The sequence below is a fragment of the Amblyomma maculatum genome, chromosome 2 (genome assembly GCF_055883805.1).
Source record: "Amblyomma maculatum isolate TAMU_Amacu chromosome 2, ASM5588380v1, whole genome shotgun sequence".
Taxonomy (NCBI): Eukaryota; Metazoa; Arthropoda; class Arachnida; order Ixodida; family Ixodidae; genus Amblyomma; species Amblyomma maculatum.
Genome location: NC_139345.1, coordinates 97,027,900 through 97,050,478, shown reverse-complemented (window position 1 = coordinate 97,050,478; position 22,579 = coordinate 97,027,900). Strand labels below are relative to the sequence as shown.

The following is a 22,579-nucleotide window of genomic DNA, read 5'->3' as shown; positions in this document are numbered from 1 at the left end:
GTGGATTCCAACCGTAGTTCTTGGCGTTCAAAAATGTAGCTCGAATCTATTTGCTAAGGAAGCGAAGGAAATAGCATGGCATAGCATAGAATAGCATAGCATGGCATAGCATAGTATAGCATAGCATAGCATAGTATAGCATAGCATTACAGAGAAAAATTTACTTTCAGATCGTGTCAAGATGGCGAATTTGCCCTCCCGTCCTTGTTAAACTAGCGAGACCTACTGTTACCCGACGACTTCGAAGGCTTATCTGATGATTGTCTTCTCTTCCAGGTCCTGGCTGCTTAGCAAATACTCCCACGGCTCTTTACTGTCCACTAAAGAGTTGGATTGTGCACATTTCCCCATTACATGGGCTAGTGCGGCCCGTTCCCTTCAGCCCCCACATTTACCGTCTTTTACGTCCAGCGGGAAACTACTCAATGTGGCTGGGGTCGGAAAAGTACCCACCTGCAACTGTCTCGTTTCGATCCTGCTTCTATCTTTTTGCTAAGCTCCTTATGTGGTTCTGCAGTTCCCGCCTGACAAGTCTGTAGAAGTGTGTGTTATCTCGAAAAGTGCATAGGCGCTCGTTTTCTGAAATGTATCCATTCTAGGAGGCAGTCGCGAGGAGAATCAGCATTTTGTTTTGCGCTCTTGTTCCGTTTATAGGTGTTCTCCTATAGACCTCTAGGTGATGACGCTCTGTCTGAAGCTTTGTGACCCTGCCGATGAGAAAACGGAATCGTGCACATTTCGTGCTCCGACGAGGTAGAAAAATAAAACCATGCCCTCATCACCACTACCACGAGGGCTCCTGCACCCCATCTGCCGCCATTTTCATGAGTGCTCAGTTGATGCTGCTGATGATGATGATGACCTAAGATAAAATGGCACATACCCACGGCGGGAGATTGGCCAGAGTATATTGTAGATTATAAATATATATGGTCAACGACTGGTGTATTTAGTCCCTCGTGACTCAACATCTCATCTCGTTCTAAATAACACGACGTTGAGAGGAAAGCGTTCAATAACAAGCACGACCGTTCTAGATGCGGTGCAGCCGCTAGACACACTGCTGCCATGTCATCTGATCTTACCATGCTGCAGTTACCATGCTCCAACAGTAGGCGCACAGAAGGACGGTGCACTTTCTTTTTCCTTTAGGAAGCAACGCTGGATAATTTTGAAAGACATGGGGATCGCGTCTTTGAGCTCCGCCATTTGATGGCGTGCGTCCACCCGTGCCTCACTTGCGACCGGAACGCTCATAAAAGTGACCGCGGGGGCGTGTTTCTGCCATCGTCCAGCGGGACTTCCTCCCCCAAGTTTATATCAGCAGGCGCAGCCACCAATGGCAAAAAACCAAACGAGGTGAATTCGAGATTGAACGTCGCAAAATACTGCCCCTTGACTGCATTTTCTTTCCTAGACAGTTGAAAGAGAAAGCCCTCGGCTACGGCATATCACGACGCCTGCGCAACCCCTCCACCGATGTATGCGATTAAAAAATTATTTATTAATTACTAATTAGCGAAATTGTCTAATTATTTAAATGATTAATGTCGTCTTAAACGGCAATATAGCTGTCAATAACCACTTACTAATTAATAACTGTTTAAGTATTAATATGATCAGTGAAAGTTGCGTAATAAACTAATTAAACACTAATTAATGCCGCGCACCCGGTAAAATCGTGTAGAATTGCAGAACTCAGGCTTTTGCCTTTCATCACTTTAGTCGCCAAAGTGTCCTCGAGTTTTTTTTACCGCTACTTCTGGCTTAACGCCTCTCCGCCGCCGTTTGCAGACCGCCTCTTTTTGGGTGGGAAAATGGGTCTTCGACATAAATCTCTTGCATACTAAGCATACTTTGTGTCACACGATCTTTGACCCGACTGCTTCTGCGCGCCTATCATAAGAAATGTCACTTATTTACAGGCAGAAGGCTTTTCATTAAAGTCTAGTTATTTTAATGAGTCAAAAACATTGTCAGGAGTGACAGCACAACATTTTAGACGGTGTTTTTGAGGAACAACAACGCGGAAAAATATATTAGTGATTTTTAATCAGATTGTTGTATGCAAGGCAAAAAGTTGCCAAAATAAAATATGGTTTGGTTTGGTTTGGTTTGGTTTGGTTTGGTTTGGTTTGGTTTGGTTTGGTATGGTTTGGCTTATGGGGTTTAACGTCCCAAAGTGACTCAGGTTATGAGAGACGCCCTGATGGAGGACTCCGCAAATTTCGACCACCTGGGATTCTTTAACGTGCACTGACATCGCACAGCGCACGGGCGCCTGGCTTCTCGCCGCCACCGAAAAGCGGTCGGAGAGGCCGGGATACGATCCCGCATCCTTGGGCACAATAGTAGAATGCCATAACCACTGCGTCACCCCGACGGAGCAAATAAAAAGAAAAACGGGATTATAATGGCTTTTACCATGCTGATGCAGCATGACAAACTTTTCTTGACTCAATTGTGTGACGAAACCGAACGAGCTTGGAAGCAGCTGGCTCTGGCGTAAGCCGGTTCGTGTCTGAATAATCAACTTCAAGACATAGGAATACCGGCTTTCAATGTAATGCAGGAATTTACACCTCAGTCCTTCTTATACCTGGTATGACCTTAGTTGATACCTCCGATCACATCGGCCTTAAGAAATGATTATTTTTTAATTTTTTTTTGGTTGGTTTGTGGGGTTTAACGTCCCAAAGCAACTCAGGCTATGAGAGACGCCGTAGTGGAGGACTCCGGAAATTTCGACCACCTGGGGTTCTTTAACGTGCACCGACATGGCACAGCACACGGGCGCCTTGCTTTTCGCCTCCATCGAAAAGCTGCCGCCGAGGCCGGGATTCGATCCCGCGTCCTTGGGAACAGTAGTCGAGCGCCGTAACCACTGCGCCACCCCGGCGGGGGTATTAATTTTTTTTTTTATTCACATGCCAGACATGCCGTTAACATGGGTGGACCCCTCCTACTCGAAGATCCATTCACTGTCACTCACCCTTGTCGTTATCATCTACGGTTCATCACCAGTAAAGTAACTTTACAATATGTACGGCGGCGAACTAAATTTCACGGGATGCAGTTGGACAGAAGAAGCAGTCTTGCTCTATTATTTCCTCCTTGTGTGCCGATCAAAGAAGCCAAATAGCTGAAAAAAGTGATGGCAGCTCAACTCGGTTAAGCCTGGATATGCGCAGCGAAAGCTACCAAAATAATTGTTCACAAAGTCCGACTCGAACGTTCTCGTCTCCGATGCACTGGCTGCAAACTGTATAGTGTGATCGGTATCTTCTTGCTTGCTCCATTGCTGTTGTTGTTGTTGACCTCTTGAAAAATGACACGTACCCACAGTGGTGGACTGGCCAAGGTGTAGTTTAGTGCACAAAATCGACTAGCGGCGCAAGCTTGGCGCAAAGCGAGAATGTAAAGAATTATAACAATGCAGCTTTACTATTCTTGATAAGGTTTAATAAAAATCATAATAACTTTGATGTAAAAAGAAAGCTGGAAGAATTTCGAGAACAGTTACCAAATTGACCTACGGCTACCTGTTGCTATATTGTAGCCAAGGATAATTCCACAAACAGTGTTCAAAGTAAATCCCTTGGCACTCGCACCGAACGACAGTAAAACGGGCAGTGACAAGGGTAGTCCTAACCTAGATAGGAGGACCTCCAGGTATGTCCTTCTCTCAAGTGAGAAGAAAATGCTCTATGGATTCCACTTCCCCGCATGATGCACATAGGTGTCCACAGGTGTCAATGTCCACTCACATCTGCATAGATATAAATCCAAGCTCTGAATTAGGCGCCGCGACAGCGTCATTGACACCTCACACTACATGGTATTGCATGAGCGGACATTTCAATTATAGGATAAGTGCTAATAATCCATGGTATCCAGTAAGGAATTGCTCAGCCTGGCTGATATATACCGGAACCACTGGAACCTCTAAATCGCTAATATACTAAAATTAGGGACTGGATATACTACAGACGCATTAAGGGCCGATCTCGCTAAGTAATCAGCCACCTCGATTGAATTAACGCCTGTGTGGCCAGGAACCCAGACGAAACGGACTTCTTTCAAAGTATGATGGAACAGAAAAAAGCAGGAATCGACTCAAAAAATATTTCTGTTAGGTTTCTGTGAGAATGATAGTGATACATGGCATGGAATTTTGTACACAGCCACTCCAAGAGTTAAAAGTTTCGCAAAGAATATATGAATATAATTCGGAATGCGGACGGAATGGCTCAATGTCACGTCCTGCGAAAATATGCTAACTGCAGCTTTTTTCGTGGCTGACTGAGGCATCTGTAGGAATACAGTGGGATGGGGGTATTTTCTAGTTCGTCAGAAAGAAGACTGCTTAAAATGTTTGCAGGCATATATTTCGCGTGAGAGGGGGAAATGTTGTCATAGTTGAAGTCCAGTGCGGCGTGCGTGTCATCAACGCATTGCAAAAAACTCAGGTGAGCACCACTATTTGGTGCTAAATTTTCCTGCATTACCGTAACTTGTGGTTGTTTCATGACCAATGATCAGATAAGATTAAGGTCGGTTTGGATACAAAAATGGGAGGAGTGACTTCAGAGGCCTGATGAAAGTTTGTATCGTGAGTAGTTAGAAGCGGGAGTTTTAAGTCGGGTATGCGGGCTTCCAGGTAAAGCAGAACGTTTGAAACGAATTTTGGAATACCAAGACAGAAACGTAGAGAATGCCTTTACAATAACGGTAAAGGGTGAAGTTTGTAGTTCACGCTGCCACAGAGCAGCATACAACCAAATTAAGGTATCGGTCTCACATAGACTTTATAAAGAAACAATAAAGTGCCGTGACGCATTCTAAACTTTTTATTAGCAATACACGCCCAGTTGCTTGCCACATGGGGAGCCATAAATACCATTGCGACAGTTACACTCACAACATATAATTTCACTGGATATCGAATTTTAACCGATTCGTACGCAGCGATTGCAGAGCTGACGGATCCAGCTACAGAAGACGCAGTAGCCAACGACATCAGAAAGAGGCTGAAGTGAATGCGGGAAGTTGGAATAGAAATTCAAATTATATGGACACCGGGACATATTGGCACGGACGGGGGAAACGCAACCGCGCACGCGGCCGCCGCGGAAGTAGATGGGCTTGCTGACAGGTACAAGGCCCCACAACCCAACTGCATGCCTAACCCGATAGACTTAAATCCCTACCAAACAATTCTCACTAAAGGCTCCCCTGACAGAGCGATGATGCACTATGTACGCACTAAAATAAAACAGAACAGCAGGCTTAGGTTATATGAAGCAACACCAACGCCGGTGTTTGACAACACGAAATGGCTTACTCGACCACAAAAGATATTTCTCAACAAAGTACAAACAAACGTAGCCTACACACCACACATACTTGACAAGTGGTTTCTCGGCAAACACGAAATACTCAAACACAACATATGCATGGAAATTCGCGTCATTTTTACGTGGAAGAAACAAAATTACGCATATTCCACATGACAACATGCCCTCCCTAGAAGATCAGATTCTATCAAGAACCGCCATACAACGTTCCATTGCCACCTAAGGTAGTGAGAGCGGCCTGCTTCGAGTAGTGTGAGAGAGGTCGACTTACAGCGCGAAGATCAGCAGCATGGCAAGCAATGAGAAACAGCTTGAAGAACCGTGAAGAAGCTACACTCCCATCCCTCCTAACCACCTAATTACCAAACAGCGGCTGAGAGCCATCCCTTTATTCAAATAAAGGCTTCATTCATTCATTCATTCATTCATTCATTCATTCATTCATTCATTCATTCATTCATTCATTCATTCATTCATTCATTGCTAATTCAGCCGCCCAAGAGTGCGTTCTTTTCTAACCACATTGTTTTTTACGTGGAGTCTCCAATACAATGTTGGGTCATACGTCATATTTAACCGAATTCACTCGTGCAATCTGGTTTGAACGATGAGCTAAAAATATGTGCGAAGGCGTAGCCGGGGAAAATACAAATATATCGCATTTATTGACATTATTGGATCTATAGATACAGTTGCAGATTGTGGGATAGGGCATAAGCATCCACAGCCGAGGCGAGAAAAAGTTATCTGCATAAACAAAAACTGTTATGTTTGAACGAATGGGGATGTCATTTAGAAAAGAACTGATCCTTGTGGCACACCATTTGATTGGTGATACGTATTAGAATAAAGGGTTCCGTCTGTACAATGAAAAAAGTCTATCCTTCAGAAATTCACGCATCCATTAATAAATATATGGTGGAGAATGTAACTGAGCAAGCTTGTTAAGCAGGATCATATGTTCTACACTGTCGTAAGCCTTAGCTACATCAAGTGTCACCAGAGCTGAGACTTCCCTCCTGCGCAGCAATAGACGATTCGGCTCTCTAGATCTACATGCGCAGACTGCATGGAGCAACACCGTCGAAAGGCAACCTGTGCTGAGCTAAGACCGTTAACTTAATGAACATGCTTTGCTAAGCGACTGTTCACTATTCCTTCTTTTGACTAAGTCTGAAGTTTATGCAACTGGCCGAATATTATCTAAGACATCCCTTCCCTGCATCTTTCAACAACAAAATAATTTTCGCCATTTTCCAAATGCGTGGAATCCCAGCATTTTCTGACGAAAAGATCACAATATCCACAAGGTCACTTGTAAAATTCTGGGCTAAATTGTTGATCATCCGAACTGTGATACCGTCGTTTCCAGGAGCTGCAGATTGTAACGTTGTTAGGATTGATAGCAGCTCTGATGAGATAACCTAGGTAGAGTCTGAGGAGAGTGAGAACGTACACAAAGGGACCTGTCCCTGTTTTTGAAAACGGGTTTGCTTATCCTTCTGTGGAGAAAGCACTATTTAATTAGTGAGGTTGCAGACTGGAAAATCTTGTTGTGCTCAATAAACCTATTAGCGCCTTCAGATTGCATGAACTTGAGAGACATGCGTTTAAATTCTGGTAATACTCCTCCTTTGCTTTTGCAATTCATCTTTTCAAAGATGCAGGGAAGAATTTGTAACTCAACCAATTAGCTGAACTCGGGTCGTAAGATAGGCTCTTCCAGGTAGGTTTTCTACGATGATAGACTTTCTGGTATTGTGTCCACCAGGGAGACAGCTGTTTGGTAGAAGCTGCCGCGCGTACAGTAAATACTGGTTGCTGTACTGCATTTTGAAGAAAGGAAATTGTCTGGTGAGCTCTGTCGGACCGGCTTGTACTAACTGCCGAAGCCAGAGAAACGGACATCAAATTTTTGTAGGTGATATGGTTGACAAATATGTGGGTCGAGCCAATATTTCTGAGTAGAGACAAGCGCATATTACTCCATTTTACCGGCTTTTTTTTCTCCTCCCTGTTCTTTCTCTTTTCGTCTTCTTCTTCCCTTCTTTTGTCTTTTTTTTGCGATATTTATTACATCGAGGCATAAAAAGGATGATGGAAAGGATGATGGATGAAGTTATGATGGATTAAGGGTGTGGTAAAAATAAATAAATAAAGTTTTGCTGATGTATTGAAGACCAGGAGTGAACGATGATACGGTCCCTATGACGATATGACGACAAATTGACGGAGGAGAGACAAACTGCCACCGGGAGCTTGATCTGCGTCGTCTTCAGCGCTGTTCATTGCCACAGCAAGAGTTGGATATCGGCTTCAGTATTTCGAGACTTGCAGATAGGACACCCAGGGTGGGGATACAAACCTCGAAACTGAAGCCACTTTCGAGTAACTGTGGGTTATAGGGCAGCCCCAACTCGAATCCTCCGATGCGCAACTTCCTTTGACCATGGGGGAGGCTTACCGTACACGGAGGTACAAGTGCACATGTGCGGAGTCGGAAGTGCTCCTTTCTTTTTAAGAGTAGGGTAGCATTATCCAGCTTCAGAAGCTTTGGCGATGACGAGGTTGGTGTCTATATCATTCTCATACCCTTTCTCTCCTCCCTTCTTTTTCTCTTCTTTTGCGGCTGGGAGCAACTAGTTGCTATCATCACGACGCATGCGCAGTAGTGACTAGCCGCGCTTACCCGAAATGCACCGCTGACTAGCCTAGTGTAGCTTTTACTACAAAACTTGAAAGCATGACGGGAAATGCATGCTGCATCTGCTGGACAGTATACCAGCTGATTAGAAGCGATGCAGTACTATTTTTTTAATCATTCATACACTTTCGGAAAGGTATTGTCCGAAGTTGTACAATAATCAGTGCTTTTTTGTCCGATATTTAAAGCAGATGTCCTCTCGACGTGGGCGCAGTTGTACGATCATCAGTGTTTTTTTTTTTTCTTCGATATTTAAAGTAGATGTCCTCTTGACGTGGACTACGAACGCTGACTGCGCCCATCACTGATGGCTTCCTGGGAGTGCATGTCGGTAAAGGAAGAGGACAAAGAAGCGGCTTCACGCGTCATCCACACGAGGGCGGCGTCGGGGCCCAAGCTGCGCAGCGCCTTCTCTCACCGAGTGGCTGAACGGCCCCTGGGGCAGGCAGCTAGCGGTGAAGACCTCGCTGCGCCAGCCATGAGGCGCTCCCGGTCACGCACGGGCAACACGCCGCCCTTAGAGATGGCCGGCAACCGCTCCCAGCAGAGCGTTAGGCTGGGCTCTCCTAGGCCTTCTGCGTCGGCGGGCCTTAACGGCGGGAGCCGGACGCTGATCGCCTTCAGCAGCAGTGCCAGCAGCCAGGGTGGGGGCAGCAGCAACGCCTACAGACGCGTCTCTTCACACGCCGGGGGTCAGCGCCTGGATCCTGCAGGATCAGCTTCGGCCATGCACCGGAGCGTCGTCAGTGAGTGCTATTTCTGCTGGTGTGTCCTTCTTAGGTGTCCACGGTGCAGAGGCTAAAACAATATCCGAAAGTCCGTGTGTGCCAGCGTATCGCACGCTTTTATTGCGAAAGCAATACTGCTCGCGCCTTCAGCGTGGAACGGCGGTGACCACCATTGACCTTTAACCTTTGGACGACCCCCGTAGACGACCCCAAGCTGGCAGGAGCTGCCAACTTGGGTCTCTCGTTTCACATGGGACGGTTATGTCAGAATCAGCCTGCCAGAACCTTGGCATTTCGTTACCCCTCTAGGCCACTAAGGCACATTCATACGGCTTGGTTAAATCGGGGCTTTATGTGTGGGCTGGGGAAGAAAAAGAAAAAGAATTAGAAGAATGCTCGGTCACCCGCAGCTATGCTTTCGCTCAATATTCGGTTCAGCAGCGTTGAACTCTTCTAATTTTTTCTTCTTCAAGAAGAATGGTGCGCGCCTTGTTGTGTGGTTTTTCGATGTTGTGCGAATTGTTATGTGCGCAAACTCGACCGTTAAAAAAAGGACGAACTTTCCCTAGTTTTTAAGTCCGGATGTATAGCCCAAAAGAGTGGCATGAAATTGATGGTGACTTGTATAGCCCAAAAGAGTGGCATGAAATTGATGGTGACTGGTGGCGAGGAAACCATAAGTGACCGGGACGGTGCTGCAGATTATATGACTGTCCTATCGCTCGCTTTACTCTTCTTTTCCCTCTTTCTGCAGTGCGGACTAGCAGTCCAGGGTCACCTTACCACTAGACGGCCTCTCCACCATTCGTTTCACCAAATTACTTTTCATCTCTTTCTCCCTTTCTCAGCTTAGCAGCGGAGGCCAGAGTCAGTGGCGGTAAAATACTAGCCAGAGTGTAATTGTCTGGCTGTTGCATACGATTGCAATAGACTTCATAGAATGATAGCAAATGTGTTGTGGGAATATAAATTATGCCTGCTCTGATGGCTTAGGGATTAAAGCACTCGGCTGCTGAACCTGAGTATCCTCATTCGAACCTGAGCGCGGCGGCTGCGTTTTTACGGAGACGAAACGCAAAGGCACCCGCGTGCTTTGCGACGTCAACGCACGTTAAATGTCCCCGAGCGGTCTAAATTGTTCCGGAGCCCTGCACTACGCACCTCTTCTTTCACTCATACCTTTCTCCCTTCCCTTAAGGCGCGACTCAGGTGTCCTCCTGAAAGTATGGATATTACTGCGTCTTTCCGGGCTGGTACAGGTGGGTCACCGCCGCTTGCGGCGGGGGCTAGCCCTGCCACTGATTTTTATCTGTTGTAGGCCGTCATTGCACCCGCCACCGCTTCGGTGGTGATGGACGACGGCTGTTGTTGCGGTGCGCATCTTTCTCTCCCTCTTCTTTTTTCTTGTCTATTTTTTCTTCTGTCCGCACGAGGCAGCGGAGGTGCCTCAGCTACAGAGCCAGTAGCGGGCCCGTGCATTTTCTTTTCTTTCTTCCTACAGCCACAACTTTCGTATTGCCGCGAACCTTCGAAATCTTTATTTTGTTGTTTTCAACAGCCGTCAGCATGCGGCCTTATCACTGTGACCGTGGGCGCACGGAACGATATTGTGCTCTTTATTTGTCAATGCTTGATTTCGCGAAACGTGGTTTTATCATTTTCATTGTAGCGTGAGATGCGCCGAGATCAGAGAGAGCGAGAGAGAGAGAGAACTATCTCGCAAGGAGGATGAGCCGGTGTTGATGCTGAATGCTGGTATCGTCTTGTTCCCCGTGCCTATAGTCCAGCATGTCGCAGATCCCGCCTCCTCTCGAGATTATAGTCTCGAATGATTCAAGTCAAGCACCACTGCTTCCGTAATCCTTATTCCAGACTTTTCCAGTGTCCCTTAGCTCGTCTGTCTAGATGTGTGTGCACTGACTTTAAATTGAGCACTGCCGAATCCAACAAGCATTCTTAGTTCGACGACCGACGAGCACTCTTGCTGTTATCGCCGCCGTCAAGTTTCCTAATTCTTTTGACAGCGGAAGTCAGCCAAAAAAAGAGTTAAGTGCAATACCACTCTCTTCGTTTGCTGTCCTTGGCATTATCCCGACTATTGGACACTGTAAGAGACTTTCCAATTCTAAAGATGGTTTATAGGTTTTAACATCCCAAAACGACTCAGGCTCTGAAAGATGCCGTGGTAGAGGGCTCCGGAAAGTTTGACTATCTGAGATCTTTAACGCGTACATGACCGCACAGCACACGGGTGCCTTGCTTCTTATTGCGCGTCCATCGGGATCAGCAGTCGGACGCTGTAGCCACTGAGTAACCGCAGCGGGGTGATTTTTTAAAGAAAATGTGCAGCATTTAACGCACACTCGGTGCACACCTCAACCACGCTGCGAGGGCAATAATGAATGGAGGAGTGAGATGAAAAAGAGGAAGTTGTGTCGTAGAGAGGAGTTCAGAGTAATTGCAATCATTTGGGGATCTTTATGCACTGACCTCACGTTGCATAGTACACGGGCGCCTTTTTCACATCGCCCTCATCGAAACATGGTCAGCATGACCGGTATTGAACCCAGGCGTCACGAATCACCGCAGCACGTTACGTAGATGAACCGCGTTGTGAACGGAAGAAGTACGGAGTTAAAAAATTAGGGGGACGCTTAAGCTTCGCCTTAACAATAGACGTTATAGCACGGGATAAAAGACCACAGTATTCTAACGAAACGTGCATGTACACCAAAGGGGAACAGCAAGGGAAGTTGGCGAACGGGAGCAATTAACTCTGCCCCGTTATACACATAAAGCGGAGGTTAAACTTTCATCCTATTTTTTCCCCGCCGCCGTCTACCGCGGTGGTCGCTTTTTGGCGGAACGAAATCTATACGCTATCACGTAAAATATGCAGAGAAAGAAACGCCGTTGTGGATGGCTCATTGTCTGCTGTTACGTACGCAACTAGCGCTCTTTTTTTTTTTTTGCCAGATATTTACCATGTAGTAATAATTGGTGCTACTTTTGCTGACATGGAGCCACGCAAAATAGAAGAGGCAGAGACGTGCCCTGTATTGATAAAAGATGCTGTAACATGTACACATATTGCAACACCTAGTCGTCCCCTTCTTCACCTATCCATTTTCTCAAAGATAAGTCTACGCCTCTTTACATCGTTTCACCCCACCTGCCAAAGTGGCTAAGTGGCGACATCACATGGCACATCATGTCTCCATCACGAAAGCGCTCAACAGCCATGCAAGTCGCAGGTCAGACCCCAGTGCTGTGGTTCGATCTGGAGATCTTTTGCTCGGAGTCAACGGCCGCCGCAGTCGGGGTTCGTGATTGGTCTTCTTTTTATAGCAAACTAAATTTGTGCCATCCGATGTTGGCACCACAAGAGAGGCCTAATCAAATTGAGAGTTGTACTTTGCGGGGCTAGTTCGTTTCAACATGTTCCGCTGCTTCCAGCTGCGCCTTTTTTAATACGAGATTAAACACGCACCGCAACACAAAGGGGGGTAACGGGAGGGAGGATTTGTATGGAAAACCGGACATGTGCGATACTTACACACGGGGTCGCTGTAGGATCCAGGCCATATTAGGGCACGGAGGAGGGGGGGGGGGGGGGGGGGGTCGGGAGAGAGAGGTACGAGCGGGCACGAGTGTATAAGGAGGTGTGCAAAAGGAAAAAAAAAAGCTTGACATCAGAATGACATCAGAATAGCTCACCTATAAAATATTTAGAGTTACAATAAAAACAGCTATAATACCTTCAGAAATATATCAGCTCCAAAAGTATTTCAGCGTGATCACTACTGTATTCAAGCGCAACTACAAGTTAAATAACGAAAGTGAAGAGCTATTCTTGGTAGCCTTTTTTTTTAATTTGACTCCGGTTCTTGATCACATATGTTTGTTTGGCATTTGATTTCGAGTTGTGTCCTCCTTGTCGTGCTGTGTTCACTCTCTTTTCTGTTACGTCTACATGTATTATCGTGCTGTGGAACTAAAACAAAAGGACTGAGGCGGCCTTCATAAAATGACCAGAAGGAACATGTAGCTATGTGCGAATATTCTGAATTTGCGAACAGTGGCACAAACGTCCTCTTATTTGTTTCGGCGAACTAATCAAAAAGTGAATGTTCAACATTATTCGAAGCCGAATGAGTGCGTTATCAGAAACTCAAGCATTTTTTTTTTTATAACCAGGTTCGTATTACCAGTTTCCGTCGTTTTGAAAAGTGTTGTTACCTTCGTGACCTTGAGTCATCTCACTGGTGGAAACAGCGCAATCGGCCGCGGGTGTCACCACCACTTCCAGTTCAGGAGTTTCCACCTATCAGACGACTCGAGGACAGACAGTGGCACTTATTAAAACAACCTAAACTTGGAATACGTGCCCTTGCTTGAACTTGGAGCCGTAGTTTTTGCTCCGACTCTTTTAAAGAAAAGAGCGCATTCCGACGCCGCACAGAACTATGCCGTAGTTATTTCGTCTAGGCACCGATGTATTAGAAAGTAGCGGTAGATTTACCGCCGCGGCTCCTGTGTTTGTCGGCAGATTCCCCGGCAGTTCGGCGCAGTGATAGCTGAGACTTGTGTGAGTTGAAATGTCACTATAGCCAAGTGTGTTCCTTCTAGAAAACTCTGGATAAAATACTCTCGTCTCCGTCCTACTTCCAGGTCACGGGAGAATCGCGAGCGGTACCGAGCACGCACAATTAAGGATGCAGTCTTCGCGCAGCGACTCTCTCATTCACGAGAAAGCGCTCTCTAGCGAGAGCCGGAGTTCTTTGCAACGACAGTCCGGAAACGCTCTCGGCGGCCTCACGTCCATTCACATAACGCCCATTAGCAGCGGAATAGAATCCATGTTCGACAGCCGCACCTCGCGGGACCTGAGGATTCGAGGCAAGACCCGCAGCGGAGAAGGAGCCGCCCACCTACTCGCCCACCAGCTGGAGGAGAGCGGCAGCTCCCTCTCGTCAAGGAGGATGCGCCGCCTCAGCGGTTCGCAGATACGCGCTGCGTCCGCCTCGCGGTCCCCCGCCAGCCGCGAAGAGCACGGAGCTCTGCGCGAACTCGTCGAGAGGGAAATTCACGAAGCCAAGCACAGAAGGCTCGGTTCCTCCTTGACACGCGCAAGCAAGGCTGGCAGTTCTCACTCGTCCAGCGAAATTAGGCGCGAGGCCCAGCGCCATACTTCCTCTTCACTCGCCACGGACGCCAAGTCATCGAAGAGCGGCGTGGTACAAGAAGCGCGCAGCTCAAGCTCGGGGCATGCGCAACGTTCTCGCACTGCCAGTTCGTCTGAGAAAATGATACGCACCCTTGGAACTAGGAGCAGCCAAGGGGCGTTGACGTCCGCCAGCAAAACTGAGTACGAGTCCGCAGAAAGACTGAAATCTCTGACCGACAAGAGGAAAACGTCAGAATCGAAGCTAGCCGCGGTGTCTCTAACCGGAAGCTCGACCCGCAAGGACATGGCAGGTGTCCCTGGACTGTTCCCTGCCGATGCTACGCTGTCGCAGAGCGGCACAAGTCCAATCAGACAGGGCTTTGAAATGTCAACAACGCTTAACGCACGAATGACAGGCGCGACGGCGACGGATACGAAGCACTCTGATGTATCTGCTTTCACATCGCGTGAAAAGATGCATGCCGTTGGTAGTACTGCTGAAAGAAAGACCGTTGTCTCGTCCTCTGCAGCAGAAACGGCGAAGCTGGACGCTACTGGAACAACAACAAAAGGCTCAGCTTTTGAGAATCAAAAGCAAGTTTCGGCCACTGGTGCGACATTGTCTCAAGACACCACGCTGGTCGGTGTTAAAAGCGCCACGCTAAGTACTAGTGCGCCAGGGCATCAAAGCTCACTACAAACTCTTGTTGCGGAAGGAAAGAATGTTACGTCCGGTGGCACTTCATTCCAGAAAATTGGGTCTTCAGAAGGAGCGGCCTCAAAGTCACTGACACAGGAATCTGTCCAACGCAGTCATTTTTTCTCAGACAGATCCTCTGATGCACAGGCAGTACCTGGTGCCCAGAGCAATATTTGCACTTCTAGCGAACAGGTGGCGCATCGGTCAACTGTTCTGGGAACAGCCGAAAAAGACACTTTGGCAGTATCAACTGACAAACCCAGTTTATTAACTTCAGGCTTGCTTGAAAAGAAGTCTTCAAAATCGGTAGTGCGAGAGTCGATGCACCGAAGTAGCCTCCCTCTGAGTGATAGAGATGCTTTCTCCACATTAAGTGACGTCAAAGGCAAAGGGATGTCTACCTCTGTTGACCAGGGGGCTGTTCAGCAGTCACTTCTACAGAGCAGCACGACGCCAGCGCTGACGAACCTGAGTGAGAGAACGAGTCTCTTCACAACTTCCTCTCCGAAAGGAACATCTTCTAAAACCATAATTAAGGAATCAGTCTTTAGAACGAACATTCTCTCAGACAAAACACCGGATACAGCGACAATGACTGATGTGCAAACGAAGACGCTGACCACCACTGCAGAGAAAAGCACATTTAAGCAGGAGTTGACAGGCAAGCAAGCAACGCACACACTGTTTGATACAGATATCAAGGGTACTCCTGTGAACACGTCTTTGACGTCACAAGTGCAGGAGACTGTGCATCAGGCCAGTTTTACGTCACAAAATGCACCCGATGTCTCAAAAATACCCGATACACTGGGAAAGACGACGTATTCTTCACAACAGACAACTCTTCAGCAAGCAGGGGGACTTGAAACAGCCAGAGCGACATTGGTTGATGCGCATGACAAGCCTAGCTTATTATCTCCCACTCTGCTCGAAAAGAGAACGTCTTCAAAATCGCTAATACAGAAATCGGAACATCAAACCAGCTTCCCTTCCGATAAACCTCATACTGTATCGACATTCAGCGAGAGTATTTTCACCACTCCTACAGCCAAAGGGACATCTTCAAAGTCAATAATTAAGGAGTCAGTTTATCAAAGAAACATTTCCTCAGACAAGATGCCTGATATCGGAACCCTAAGCGGTGAACAAGGCAAGGCGGTATATTCTGCTGCAGAGCATGGCACATCTCAACAGACGCACATTAATGTCCCATTGTCTTCTAATGCTACATCGGAGGACGCTAATATAAAAACGACCACCTCCGTGAAGCAAGAGACTACCGAACATAAATTTGTGGACAGCGGGACAACATTTACCTTAGCAGACTCGGCTGAGAAGAGTGGTCTTCTTAAGAGTGCTATCCCAGAGAGAACGTCCTCACGGTCGCTCATACAGGATTCAGTGCACCGTGCTCTTTCTTCACCTTTGAAAGCACCTGATGTCTTTACAGCGAGCGACGTCAAGAGCTCGACGTTGACCACATTCAAAAACCAGAGCGCGGTGCAGCAGACCGTTCCTGACAAGGGAACTTCGCAAACACGGTTGGATGTGCGCGAAAAGAATACCGTTATGCCTTCGAGCTCTTTGAAGAAAAGAACGTCTTCAAGATCCTTATTGCACCGAACCAGCTTCCAACTGGACAGGCAACCTGATTTGCGAGTCACCGGTTCAAGGCAAGAACTACTGACAAGTTCTGAAAAACTGGGCATCCCGCAGCAGCGATTTCTTGAGACCACAACAGTATCAACAACGGTGGATTCAAGCGGGAAGTCTGCTCTCTCGGCGTGTTTCGCACCAGAAAAAGCGACTTCAAGCTCAATAAGCAAAGAAACAATACGTCAGACTGTATCTTCCTCAACAAAAGCTGCTGGGTCGAAGGAGAATTTAGGTGCGTCCGCAGACGAGAACATTACTCAGCGCGTGATCGTTACCAAAGATTCGCCGACATCCGCCGACAACTATTCTCTTTCCACCGGAGCCCAGCTCACAATGACACAGAAGTGTAGCACACGCTGGAAAAACAATGCTCCCATTCAACAGTCATTCTTCGAAAAAGTAGAGGGCTCAAACTACCATAAAAGTTTCGACAGCGCCCTGCAGCGCAGCCAGCATCCATCCGCAGGAGTGAAGGAAGACTTCCAGTCGTTCCAAATCACGTCAACCACCGAGCCTATACAAGCTGCGATCCAAAGTCCTTTGAAGCTTGAGTCTCTGGTTACTAAACCACCGCTCGACCTAACTGCAGAGCATGCCAGTGAGCGTAAAGAGAAACAAGTCGAAAGTATCACCGCCCTCACACCGATGCCCGACTTCCCGTTAATCGGGTCAACTCCCAAGGCATCATCGGAGGAAGTGCGTTCTACCGAGACCCCACGCAAAATCACTGAGCTGAGCGATGAATTTCAGTGGCCCAGACGCGAAGTCAGCAGTCACCTGGGAGCGGCTGCGGCCCTGTTCGAAGCACCTTCGGAAGTGACACATTTTGATCAGAGACCGATCAATATGGGGCCGTCCCAGAGTACAGAAAGGATTGAGCAAGTTACACTGTTAGAAAAGCAAGCAGGGGCTTCCATGGGATTTCAGAAAAAGAGAATTTTTGGGCCGCAAACGAAAGAAGAATTCGAACGGGCACAGGTTGTTGAGCCACTCATTAAGCCCCAAACTGCCCATCTTTTGTACGATGCCGAGCAAGAACACAAGGTCGACGGACAGGCAGGATACCAGACGTATACTGACAGCAGTCTTATTCGATACACTCCAGAGGACTCTATCTTGGCTGAATTAGTTCGCGAAGTGGAGAGAAAGATTGAAGCCAGTGCTCGCTACCACGTTGAGCCACTACCTGACGACTTAATCACGGTGCGATCATCGAAAGGAATTGAGTCTCTAGGCCGGCTAAAATACGAGACATACGAAGAAGAACTCCTCATGAGACGCAGTGAAGACGACCTCATACAAGAATCCCAGAAGCCGGTAGCGGAGGATCAGGAGGCGTACTCAGGTGTCGTAGAAGAGTTCTATACCGCAGCCTCACACAAGAAAATCGAAGAGCAGGAACCCGTGACACTTATTCAGACTAGCGAACAGGCCACTGTTGATTCGACAGAAGTGACCAAGGTGAAACCCGAAGAGCTTGTCTCCGAAGTTACTAAAAAGACGCAAGACGAGAGTCTTGCAACCACGCGAGAGCTTGAGCAACTTCCAAAGTTCGAAGAAAGAGAAATAGAGGCTAAGAAAGTTGCGCCTGAAAAAACATCTGATATGCTTCGAGAAGAAAGAAAACGACTTTTCGAGCAGCAGGACAAAGTGCCATCTTTATCAGAGGCACAAAAGGTAGAAAGGAAGACCAGTATTCAAGAGAAGAAGACAATTGAGCGTACTCAGAGGGTTGGTTTAACAGCTGCGCAAGGCGCAACTGAAGAAAGGGAAGCCAAAGTCTATATAAAGAAGCACCAGACCCACGATACTTCGGAAAGTGCCGTCAGGCGCTTCATAGCAGCAGCCATAGAAGAGGCGGCGAGGCGCGAAGAGGCCGGAAAGAGCGTGAAAAGATTCCGGGAGTACCCTTGTTCCGCAGAGGATACCTCCAAAACAGCTCAGGTAGAGTCGTCCGAAAGCTCCGCGATGGAGTCCAGCGCAGAACAGGAACGCCGCATTGGGGAACTCAAAGTGGAGAAAGGAAATAGCCTGCCTCAACTAGTTCGTTGCAAATCGATTGCGGGGTTGATCGAGCAGATCATTCAGCAGCACGTCAGTGGAACCGACGTCCGCAAGCATGCTGTGGCACTTGAAGGGGCAACGCACAACACTCAGATGGCGCCACCTCCTGGTTTCCATTCAAACATTGTCCGACAGGAAATACCCGTCTATTATCAGACTGCTACAACGAGCCGCAGACTTGGCGATCAGTACGTGAATGACTATCGCTGCTCCCTGCAGGGTGTCCAGCGAAAAAGCGACGACGGCAACATTGATCGGACCCAACTGGAGAGCGCCTCTCAGGGCGAGCAGCGCATCTCGTTTTCTTCTAGTCATGGAGCCAGATGTGTCATTCGAAAACTCGAGCCCGGCGCGTTAACTTACTTGGTCGAAGTAGCGCCCACTGACAAAGCGCAAGAGAATCAAACCGACATGGTTATGGCTGAGGAGCAAGTACTGGTCAGCGAAATCTTTGATCACATCACGGCACCGTCGCTGCGCGTGTGCTCCTCGGGTGCCAAGTTGAACGAACCCATCACAGTGTCACCTGCCGCGAGCTTGACCACAATCAGAAACGCCTACGCAGAGGCTGTCGCCAGGCGCATCCTGGGTGGGCAATCAGCTTCGGGCACCGAGGGTGTTCTTGGCGCCGCACAAAAGGCACAATTCTTTGACGAAAAACAATGGATTAAAGACGGCAAAACCGCCTCATCAACGTCTGTGCACAGCTCTCCTTCTGTGGAGGACTACATGATGCAGACCATGCTAGCCTCAGGTATCATCAGAACCAAGACGGAGCCATGGCGAAAAAATTCATCAAAATTCGAAAGCGAAGTTCGCACGCGGGCGTCGTCAATGGACAAACTGTCGAAAACAGTGGCTTCGTCAGAGGGGATTGTGGCACCACCTCCCACACCACCGTGCAACGCGGAGTTCACCGCGGAGGAAGGGGCAAGGTACCAGATCGGTACAGCCCAGGACACAACAGAACAATCTCCCAAGGATCTGCCGTCAGATGCTATGTTTGCGTCGACGACAGCCGAAAGTGCAGCAGCATCGGATTTCAGCGAGAGCACAAAGCCGACAGTAGCAGCGGAAGCGGCCGGCTCGGACGAAAAAATTTCGTCCGCAGCTGTGTCAAGATGGGCAACCACGCAGGAATCAGAGATGGTTACCACCGCCGAGACAGAGGTGAAGTCAGAGGCGCTGCATGCTGTATCAAAGCAGCAATCAGAAGGCTACCTGAAAGGCATTATTCGTACAGGCTCTAACACGTGCACTGTGTGTAACAACCAAATCCCTGCTGAGAAGTCGCTACAGTCGCTGATCTGTTTTGGTTGCCATGATGTCCCAAAATACTTCGCCAATGTTCCATCCAGCGTGAGCGAGAGCGTCAAGCTGAGGATCGCTACGGATGACGACGTCAGACAGCTGCTCTCCATGCCGTTTAAAGATGCGGATAGTGCATGCGTCGTCCCAGCAGCGGTCGTCACGAGACATATCCTTTGCCCACGCGGATTCTTCGTGGCCATCGATACCTCAAAAGGTAAGCTATGCAGCCGAACACACGTATGAAAAGAAATATCAGGGCATAAAGCGTGCAAACGACTGAGAAATCAAGCAATATATGGCTTTAGTGGTCGCTCACTTTGAGATGGGCGATGTTGCAAGAAATGCCACTTAAGAGTGAGACAGTCAAGCAGTGCGCAGACCTTAGAAAAATACTTGATTCCGGACTGCAAGGACACTGTAGAATAGGCGATTAGCCCGTAATTCCGCACAAATTCTATTATGTCAGACAAGTTCAGTCAATATGTACCTGCAACAATGTACCTGTAATACAAGTTCACTCAATACGGGCCCTGTGATATTAAGTCGTTGACAATACTGTAGAACCGCAACACACACGCACACACACACGAGTAGGAGGGATGGACGAAGTGCATTCGGCCTCCGCTTCACCCTGTCCTCTTTCTCCTATCTGTTTTGTGCTCCGTTCTTTCTTTTGCTTCCAAAGTTTCGCATGTTAACGCTGTGAAAGGCCGCAGGATATCTACTGTAGACATTTATAGTACAGCAGCCACTCTCAAGAACGAAGAAAACATTGCAAACCTTGTTTCTTGTGCCTTCAGTTAACCTCCTTACAGTACATGTTAATGTTTCATAATTAGAGTGTTTATAATCGCAAAAAGTGTCCGGCGCTGGTACGTTAAGCCTGCCACTTAAAGGAACCCTCAGTGCACAAGGTGCGCATCTGTCACGAGTGTGCTCCTGCAAGCCTGATACCTACCTCCATCCATCTAGACACCTCCAGAAACTTGAAATACCACCAACCCATGATAAAATAAAATTCAAAAGCGTACAATACATGGGTCATCTAACAACCAAAGCTGTGTACATTGAACGCAAACAGCAGGCACTACTACATAAATCGCATTGACCGTCAAACATTTGATAAATCGCTCATGCGAATTAGATACTGCCTTGCAAAACACACCAAAATTACCGAAATTGTCTTAGGCTTTAAATTACAGTGCAAAAGAGATACGAAAGTCGGACATGTATGTTCCTCCACACGAAAAAAATAGCGTTTATGCTTATTTATATTTTTAGAAGGCCAAGAGTTCTGACCGGCTGCTTTATACTGTTGCCGACAGAGCAGCGATTGTTTCAGCTAGCAGCCCGTCGTAGTCCCAGCTTTGCAGACATACTTAAGCAATAAAATTACCTGCATACCATCCTCTCGTTGCAGGTACCATCTGCGGCGCGGCAAGCGTCATCATCTTCGACGAAGAGGTGGCTTTCTGCGGCTTCTGCCACATCTTCGAGGAATACCCATTCGAGGAGGTTGGCGCGATGCTCTGGAACCAAATGCTGCATCTCACCAATGGAAAGAACCTCTTCACTCTGCTGCCTGAATCCGCGAGCCAGGATCTGATTAAAATCTATCAATTCCCATCAAATCCGGCTACGGGCATCGTCTTCGGAACAGCGCGGATGTCGCGAGCGGCCTTCGCGCGCACTATCCTGGTTCTCGACTACAAGGACAAGTACTTCGACGCGCTGGCCTCGTACGACAAGCACGTGTTCGGTTTCAACCGTAAGCGCTACCTGGCGTCCTCAGTGCACGAAGTGGGACTCGACATTCGTGTGGCGACGCGCAACGAGCGCAACATCTGCGGATACGGCGGAGTACAGCGGGACGAGGTGGGCCGCCGCATCCTCCGCTGGCTGTTCGCCGACGACGCCGAGACGGCCGAGTCCCTGCTTTCCAGCCTGTTGGCCTCGTGCAGCGACGAAGATGAGGTGGACTTGATCGGCGCCTTCTTCCTGCGCTCGACCGCCACGCGGCCCATATTGGACAAGATCATCAACAGTCGCGAGCTGCAGCCGTGGCGCTTGCTCTACACGAAGCGGGAGCCGATGCACAGCTATGGCAGGATTGTCTGCCTCACCACGGTCTAGAGGAGGCCCCTCCTGAAATGGTGGCCAGTCAGAAAATAAAATTCCGTATTCAGTACCCGTCGAAAGTGTCGAGGCCCCGCTGCTCGTTTTTTTTTTTTTTTTTTTTGTGTGTGTGTGTGTGTGTGTGTTGTGATAGCGTTAACGGACCCGTTCATCGAAAATCTCGCATCGGCTTTGTGAACGAAAAAACACAAGCATGGCGCTGGCAGGTGGTAGCTGGCAGCTTACATGGCCGGGCACTGACTATCTTACGGTCACATGCCGTTAGGTTTGGAAGGATCTGCCAACTCAGGCCTGTCAATACGTATGGGAGGGTGATATCAAAATCAGCCCGCCAGGAGCGTTGTATTCACGTTACCCTTAGACAACGCAGGCACACTCCTACGACTTGGTTAAAGTGACGCTTTATTGTGGGGTGGAAGCGTGCACTATGGCTTCACACCCTTAAAAGCGGAGATAAAGTGTTCCTTATATATTTTTTTCTTTTTACGATGGATGCCTTTCATGTCTGCGGATTGTCATAAAATAGAACCGTAACAGGTGTGGAGCGAATTAACGGCTAAGTAACATGAACTTGCATGGTTCGATGAATTAGCGTAAACTGATATTTTTGGTTTTTTTCTTTCTAGTGAGCCAGAGGCATCCGTGTGATTTTGTGTGCACTAGATCTTCCTTTTTATTGTATCGTAACTTGACGTATAGAGATTTATTACGATGTATAAGAGTACGCACACCTCACTAGCGGAATATCACCAAGGA

General features: G+C 47.9%; 1 protein-coding gene across 1 annotated transcript; it reads left to right on the top strand.

Moving 5' to 3' along the window:
- The first annotated feature begins 8,539 nt into the window (after positions 1–8,539).
- LOC146199331 (uncharacterized) lies at positions 8,540–21,820 on the top strand. The gene is made up of 4 exons (XM_084592099.1): positions 8,540–8,807; positions 13,461–15,317; positions 15,705–19,901; positions 21,108–21,820. The coding sequence occupies exons 1-4, from the start codon at positions 8,540–8,542 to the stop codon at positions 21,818–21,820; spliced, it is 7,035 nt and encodes a 2,344-aa protein (XP_084448225.1).
- Positions 21,821–22,579: the final 759 nt, after the last annotated feature.

Excerpts from the sequence above, each read along its gene's own strand:
- LOC146199331 (XM_084592099.1), top strand. The coding sequence starts at position 8,540 with ATGAGGCGCTCCCGGTCACGCACGGGCAACACGCCGCCCTTAGAGATG. Across the intron at positions 15,318-15,704 it reads ATTTAAGCAGGAGTTGACAG|CCAAAGGGACATCTTCAAAG; the intron begins GCAAGCAAGCAA and ends CCACTCCTACAG. Across the intron at positions 19,902-21,107 it reads GGCCATCGATACCTCAAAAG|GTACCATCTGCGGCGCGGCA; the intron begins GTAAGCTATGCA and ends CTCTCGTTGCAG.